A 7,776-nucleotide genomic window follows, 5' to 3' on the forward strand; every position below is an offset into this window, starting at 1 on the left:
GTGGGTGGGCTGTGAGCGGGACCCGGAGGAGGGGGTGTGGCCCGGAGATGCCGGAAGCCCCCGCCCCACCGCCCTGAGCAGAGAGCTGCCAGAGCAGTGCGGATCCTCTCGTTCCCCACCCTCCCGCCTTAGACCCCAGCCCGGCTTGGGCCTCTCACCAGGCTCCTCCCTGAATGGCTGGGAGCCCCGTGGCAGCCATGTTTCCCCTAACCTCTGTTTTCCCTCCTGACCTGGAAGGGCGGCCCCTGTTCTCCGAGGCCCTGACCGGGTGACAGCTGGGGCGGAGGCGCCTGCGCTGCGGGCAGCACGCGCTGACCCAGGCCGAGGGGACTTTAACCCTGGCTTCTCTGGACGTGTGAGGGGTGGGCCTCCATGCTGTGGCCCCTTCCCGCCTGGTAAGGACTCCACTGGCCGGGATTCCGGGCGGGCCACAGTGCTGCGTGAGGACGGGCGGGTGCCTGCTTCCTCCTGCCGCCCTCGGGGACCCCCCCCCCATGGGAAGGGCCATGAGCCTGGGACCCATCCTCCACCCCTGAGCCGCCCAGGAGCCGGAGACGCAGGAAGACCAAGGACACGCGGCCGTGGAGGCAGATCCGGACAACAAAAGATCAGGTTGTCTGCAGCCACTGGACCCTCCTGGCGTTCCTGCCTAGTCGCTGCCATAGCAGAGCCTGCGGCTGGCCTGCCGGGGACCAGAGTTGCAGGGCTTCCTGTCCCCACCTCCGCTGACCGCACACCCACAAACCATCGGTAGGACGTTCGGAACCAGGAGGGTTGCAGCGAGCTATGGCCTTGCAGCTCTCCTCTCGCCTGGGGACCAGGGAGTGTCCACCTCCGGGCCTCAGTTTCCCTGTAAGTAAATGGCCCCCATGCCTCGGTGCACTCTGGGTCTCGGTGTTCAGCCGGGAGTTTCCCAGAGCAGGGCCAGCAGGTCAGAACGGCCCTGCCACCCCTGTTCCGAGGCTCCAGGGTCTGCCTCCACATGACCAGCTCCAAGGTGCATGGGGGCAGGGGAGGACGTGTGCATGGCATCTTCTGGACACTCCAGCTCAAGTCCTGGAGCGCGTCATTAGCTCTCCTACCGGAGCAGTTCCTGTGAAGCCCTCGACGGCACGCCCAGCCAACACTGGTCACTCATGCTGGAGAGCGCAGGAGGGAGGTCTGGGCAGGGAGGTGGCCTGTGTGTCTGTCTGCAGGGATCGGTGCCTCCATGGGAGGGTCTGTGTGTACATCTCGTGTCTGTGCGAGAGCTTCAGGGGCTTCCTGTGCGTGGTTGTTTGCACCCGTTTTAGTTTCCACTCCGTGGAATACTACCAAGATTGAACATCTTACTTTATCAATTTAATCTTTTTTAAGCTGCCTGCTAGTGTGATTTACTGGGTTTTCTGAGATTATTAGAGGCCTGATGCACAAACATGCATCATGGGTAGGGTCCCCAGGCCTGGCCAGCAATCAGGGCTGATCTGTGGGGCGACTGGTGGGGCAATGGGAAGCAGGGGTCGCTGGCACCTGCCTTGGCTGCCTGGGGCCTACAGGCTGGGGGCAGCTGCTGCATTGACCACCCCCTGGTGGTCACTGCACGTCATAGCGACCAGTCATTCCATTGTTCAGTAGATTTGCATATTAGGCTTTTATTATATAGGATGTTTCTCTTAATGGTAAGACCTCTCTGCATATTACTTTTACATAACCAATTTTACAAGGGTTCTAGTTTTGTGCTTTATCTTTTAACTTTATTTGGATTTAAAACAAATATTTACTTTTGAAGTCAGTTTATATTTTCCCTTATATTTGGTTTCTGGAGGCTGGGCTTGCTGAGCATGGGTGGGGTTTCATCTGATGATTTCATTAAACTTCTAAAGGTTAGCTCTATTCCATGAAAATAAAAATTACTCACAGTTTTCCTTTTCTAAAGAAATATTTATTGTTTTTCCTCTTTACAAAAGTGATGCATGCTTATTGTCAAAAATGAAAGGGAAATAATTTAGGTACAGTGAATATCTGAGTTTTCCTATCCAAGAACAAGGCTTCTCTCTCCCCATTTGTTTCCATTTGTGACCCTCAGTGGTGATCCATATAATTTTATTCCTAGGAAATCTACTTTTCTTGATGGTGTTGGGAATGGGATATTTTCTTCCATTATATTTTCTAATTGGTTGTTGGTATAAAAAAACCTATTTGTTTTTGTTTGTTTTCCGAGTGTCAGGCTATCAACTATCCATATGTCCATGACCAGGATGCTGGGTGTAGGCAAGCCTCTCTCTGCTACCCAATGACCTATTTGTTTTTGAATGTTACTTTTTAACTGGTCTTCATTTCTGATTTAAAAATGTAATAAGTAAAATGAGAAAGATTTGTTGCCATGTAAAGATTGCTATACATTCATTTCTCTCTCAGGGTTTTCCACCAGGGTAAGTCTCATGGTACCTGATTCAGTTCAACATTAATTTCGAGAGTTTTCTACATCCTTCTCATCAGGATTTTCCTTCACTGTGAACACTCTGATGTTGACTAAGTTGGAAGCTAAACCTGAAGGCTTTCCCACACACATTACACACATAGGGTTTCTTCCAAGTGTGGACAGTCTGATGTATAATACAGTCAGAACTGTAGCTAAAGCCTTTGCCACACTCCACACATCGGAAGGGTTTCTCCCCAGTGTGGCTTCTCTGATGCCGAATTAAATGGGCATTAACATGGAAGGCTTTTCCACACTCCTTACACTGAAAGGGTTTTTCTCCAGTATGGATTCTCTGATGTACAATATAATCAGAACTACAGCTAAACGCTTTCTCACATTCCTTACATTTGAAAGGTTTCTCCCCAGTGTGAATCCTCTGATGCCTAGTTAGTTTGGCATTGATACTAAAGGCTTTCCCACATTCTTTACATTGATAAGGTTTTTCTCCAGTATGTATTCGGTGATGATCAAGTAGGTTTCTTTTAGAAGTAAAGCATTTTCCACACTCATTACATTCAAAGGGTTTCTCCCCAGTGTGAATCCTCTGATGCTGCATTAGTTTTGCATTGACGCTGAAGGCCTTTCCACACTCATTACACTCATAGGGCTTCTCTCCAGTGTGGATTCGCAGATGCTGTCGAAGCTGGGAGTTACACCTGAAAGCTTTTCCACATTCATTACACTCATAGGGCTTCTCACCAGTGTGGATTCTCTGGTGCTGGATTAACTTCCCTTTGACACTAAAGGCTTTTCCACATTCAGTACACTCATAAGGCTTCTCACCAGTGTGGATTCTCTGATGCTGAGAGAGTTTTGTATTATTACTGAAGGCTTTCCCACACTCCTTACACTGACAGGGCCTCTCTCCAGTGTGGATGCTCTGATGCTGCCTAAGCTGGGAACTGCACCTGAAACCTTTCCCACACTCATTACATTGATAAGGTTTCTCTCCAGTGTGGATTCTCTGGTGTTGAATTAATTTTGCATTAACATTGAAAGCTTTCCCACAGTCATTACACTCATAAGGTTTCTCCCCAGTGTGGACTCTCTGGTGTGTGATATATGCAGAACTGCAGCTGAAGCCATTTCCACACTCCTTGCACTGATAAGGCTTCTCTCCTGTATGGATTCTCTGATGCCTGCTTAGACTCCCATTAACACTGAAGGCTTTCCCACACACCTTACACTGATAGGGCTTCTCCCCACTGTGGACTGTCTGATGTGTAATGTAATGGGAACTGTAACTGAAGCTTTTCCCACACTCCACACACTTGAAGGGTTTCTCCCCACTATGAAGTCTTTGATGACAAATTAATTTTGCATTAACACTAAAGGCTTTGCCACAATCCTTACACTGATAGGGCTTCTCCCCAAGGTAGCTGTTTTGATGATGAAGTTGAGAGTTATACTTAAAGGTTTCCACTAATTCTTCACATTCAAATGGTCTTTCCCTGGAATTACTTATTTCATGATGGATAAGTTTTGTGTCAAAGCTTAAGGATTTCTCCAGTCCTGTACACTCAGGGGGCTCCTCTCCAGTGGTGGTGATGGTATTACACTGATTCAAGTTTAGACTCTGACTAAACAAACACTCCTCCATGAGGCTTGCGTCATCTTTCACTGTTCCGTCAATCACACTGTTTTCTTTCTTCATACTTACTGCTAGGTGGACTTCCTGCTGTTGTTTTTCTAGAATATAGGCTTCTGAGAAGTCTGTTTCCTGGGAAAAGTCCCCCTGAAGTACAAATGATGTATTATGTTTTTCTTTGTTCATTTCCTTTGTCATATTATTGTCAGACTGGGTATCAATATCTAGTATAAAAAACATAAAACAGGAAATGTTAAATCCATATGTGCTAATAGGAAAAGATATAAAGATATACTGTTAAGTAGAAAAACAAGTTGAGAAATGGTATGTAGAGTAGATTCCATTTGTGTAAAAGTAAATAAAAAGGGCAGACATAGACATATGTTTTTGTACTATGCCTAGAAAACTTCTGGAAGAAGACAAAAGAAACTGAGCAAAATAACAGGAAGTTTAATATAATTCCCCACCATTTTATATACCTTTTTTACTGTTTTGAGCATGTGCCAATAGTATAATTTTAAAGTAATGATTTTGAAAAGACTACCTGTCTCTAAACCAATAATAACCAATAACATAAAGGTTAAAAGTGAGAAACATCTATGTGAGGGAGAAATATTAATTGGTTGCCCAGTTATCAAACCTACAACCTAGATATGTACCCTGACCAGAAATCAAACCCACAACCTTTTTGGTGTATGGGATGACATCAGGAAATAATTTTTAAAAGAAAGTCAACTCTGCTGACATGAGTCTTATACCTTACACCTTCCCCTTCTGCTTGCCTAAAACCCATTTGAGTCCTCACCCCAATAAAACTATATTCATGGATTAGATCAATGTTTCTACTATTAGCTCAGATCATGATGGGATGTTCAAAAACTTCAGGACTATCTACTGTCTATAGATTTTTCCAGACACCTTTGATTAAGGGTCTCCACAATATCACCTCCCCCCCCCTCCCCGCCCCAAATGCCAAGCACTTCAAACTCTCCATGTCCAGCCGAAACTGGTTTGGCTCAGTGGATAGAGCGTCGGTCTGCGGACTGAAAGGTCCCAGGTTCGATTCCGGTTAAGGGCATGTACCTGGGTTGCAGGCACATAAAACATGTCTTTGTTGGTCAGAGATCATCTGGCTGAAACCATCTTTTAAAAAAAGAGGATTCATTGAAGGGATGTAAGAGAATCTTATGGAACCCAAATGCAGGAGGTAAAGCTAGGCCTCATGGGAAATGAGAAGTCATCTGGCAGCTACTCTGCTTGAGCCAATGAGAGCCTTACTACTTCAAGTGTGGTCTGGGAACCAAAAACACGGCATCACCTGGAAACTTAACAAAAATGCACCGGACTTACTGAATAACAATCTGCATATTTGTAAGACTCTCAGGTAATTCATTTGCAGATGGTTTGAGAAGCAATGAATTACAGCACTTCCTTCCTATTGCCTTATTCCCTATAGCTTACTATATAAAGCTGTCTCCTCCAAAAAACCAAAAATAACTAATGTATCATTGAGCACACACTCTTAGCCAGGCACATGATACATGTTATCTCATTCCATCCTCAAACTGTAAGACTAGCACTAAAAACCTACTTTTATTATTATTATCTCATTTTCAGGGATGAGAACACCGACTCTCAGAGAACTAAATAACGGACTTGCTCAAAGTCACACAACTAGGAAGTTGCACAGTTAGGACTGAACCTCAGAAAATCTGCCCCCAAAACTATACTTCTAACCACAGGGCTATTTTCCGGTTCTGTGTAAAGTGTTAAATAGACAATATTTAGAAAACTAGCAAGAAGCCTCTCCCTGCACCCAAATTACTTAATCCGTTCCTTTTTTTCTAAGTAAGGTAAAATTCTAAAATTAGGATTAAAAAAAGTTAGAATGAGGCATTTGAAAATGATCTGTTCTTAGTACAAAGAAAGAGAAAATTGTGAAAATAGAAAAGATCGTAATTGAATCTATCTCTATATAGATCATCAAAATTTATTTAAATTTTACTTTGTACAGCTGGCCAATAAGCGTGGCACGGTTATATGTTGCTAACATGCTAACTCATGCTTACACGCTAACTCTTCCTAAAGAGTTAAACTTTCCAGCATAATAGACAATGTGTGCTTCCCTTACCAGTCCAGAGGCCTGGAGGGTCTGTGCCTGTTTCAGCAGCCAGTGGAGATGGGCCCCCCAGCTCACCTCCTCCCTCCAGTTGTGAGATCACAGCAGGTTTGACAAGTGGAAATCCTGTTTTGGGGAAAAGGAAATAGGAGAGAAGGGTGAATAGTCTGCCACTGGGTGATACCTAAGCCTCTCCTCCAACTGTCTTGGCAACGGGGGGGAGTTGGGGTGGGGGGTAAGAGCCCCAAGGTGTCTGTGAGGTGAGGTGGGGAGGAGAGGGCTTGAGGAGGTGAGGGAGAAGTCGACAAGGGCCCAGACCACGGGCCCAGGGGACTTCATGCAAACAGAATCTGCCTAAAGGGACACCAGTTTTTGACCTTGGCCTGAGATATTCAGAGTGCACTGACATCCTTGGAAAGACCGAAGATGCAGGTGAGGGGGAACTACAGATAACGCTGTAAGCTGCTTTTCCACACTGTCTAAAACACAGCTTCTATCGGGTTCATAAAGAGTGCACACTAGTCCCGGCAAAATCCTATATTGACCCAAAAAGGGCTTGGGGTTTGCCCTTCCCAGCAATCCCTGGGTCTAGGGAATTAGGAATCTCAGCCTCTGGAGATCCCACTCAGTAAAGGGTTCACCAGAGACCCCACCTGCAACATGTAAGGGAAGTCAGGAAACCCCGACAAGTCTGGGTCCAGGGGAGGCCTTACCCAGGGAGGCCACATTCCCATAATTCTCCAGCATCACGTCCCTGTACAGAGCCCTTTGTGCAGGGGACAGGCCATCCCACTCCGTCGGGGTGAAGTACACAGCCACATCCTCAAAGGTCACCGACTTCTGAAACAACAGGTTCCTGCTGCCCTAGGGCCAATTCCATGGCTCAGGCCCTAAGTGGGGGGCAGAGGGCAGTGTAAGGGCTCGGGGAGGGAGCTTGTGAAGAGCATGAAAGTAATAACACGGCAAAAAATGTGAGAAAAATACCTGAAAAGCAAGCTAGGGCACATCTGACTTCTCTCGTGGCAGAGAAACCTCATGCCGTTTTTATACTTCTCAAAGACAGTATAGCCACTCCCTCCCTGATGGACACGGCCCAGGACCCACCCACCAGCATTCCCACTTCTTCTCCTTGAGGTCTGGGCTTCTCCATCCTGCTCCCAAAGAATGGCCACGGCTTCCATCGCATCCAGCCCCATCTGCAGCCCGACCCGCGTCACCAACTTCCCAGCAAGGGGCTGTGCCGCCTCTGCTTCAGAACCTCCAGCAGAGGACATTCAGTGCTGCCCAGATCAGCTCGGGGACCAGGGGTGAGGGGGTGGCAGCAACAGCCATTCCGCTTCCAGATGGGTCTTGCTGAAAACCTGACGTTTTGTTACCCCCTCCCATTCAAGCCTCATCCTTTGCACCTTCATCCAAGGTTTGGACGAGAGGGGAGCTCAGCTTTCCTGTTGGCGAGCTCCTCAAACACCCTTTGGCTGCTCCTCTTTGCATCAATACCCTCTGCAGTCAGCACCGGCTCTGCCACTCAGGCTGACGCTGCATGCTCGCAGGCCCGGCTCCTCCCTCCTGCAGTTGCGGACTCTGGCTGCTCTCTGCCCCCCCCCCCCC

General features: G+C 47.2%; 1 protein-coding gene across 1 annotated transcript in view; it reads right to left on the minus strand.

The window, feature by feature from the left end:
• Positions 1–2,290: 2,290 nt before the first annotated feature.
• ZNF23 (zinc finger protein 23) overlaps positions 2,291–7,776 on the minus strand; it is a 21,160-nt gene continuing 15,674 nt past the window's right edge. Inside the window, exons 7-9 of the mRNA XM_006755780.2 lie at positions 6,882–7,008; positions 6,181–6,294; positions 2,291–4,273 (exon numbers count right to left, since the gene is read on the minus strand). Coding sequence (XP_006755843.2) covers positions 2,475–4,273; positions 6,181–6,294; positions 6,882–7,008 — 2,040 coding nt within the window. The 3' untranslated portion in view covers positions 2,291–2,474. The remainder of the gene's footprint in view (positions 4,274–6,180; positions 6,295–6,881; positions 7,009–7,776) is intronic.

The sequence above is a fragment of the Myotis davidii genome, unplaced genomic scaffold (genome assembly GCF_000327345.1).
Source record: "Myotis davidii unplaced genomic scaffold, ASM32734v1 scaffold453, whole genome shotgun sequence".
In the NCBI taxonomy this organism is placed as follows: domain Eukaryota; kingdom Metazoa; phylum Chordata; class Mammalia; order Chiroptera; family Vespertilionidae; genus Myotis; species Myotis davidii.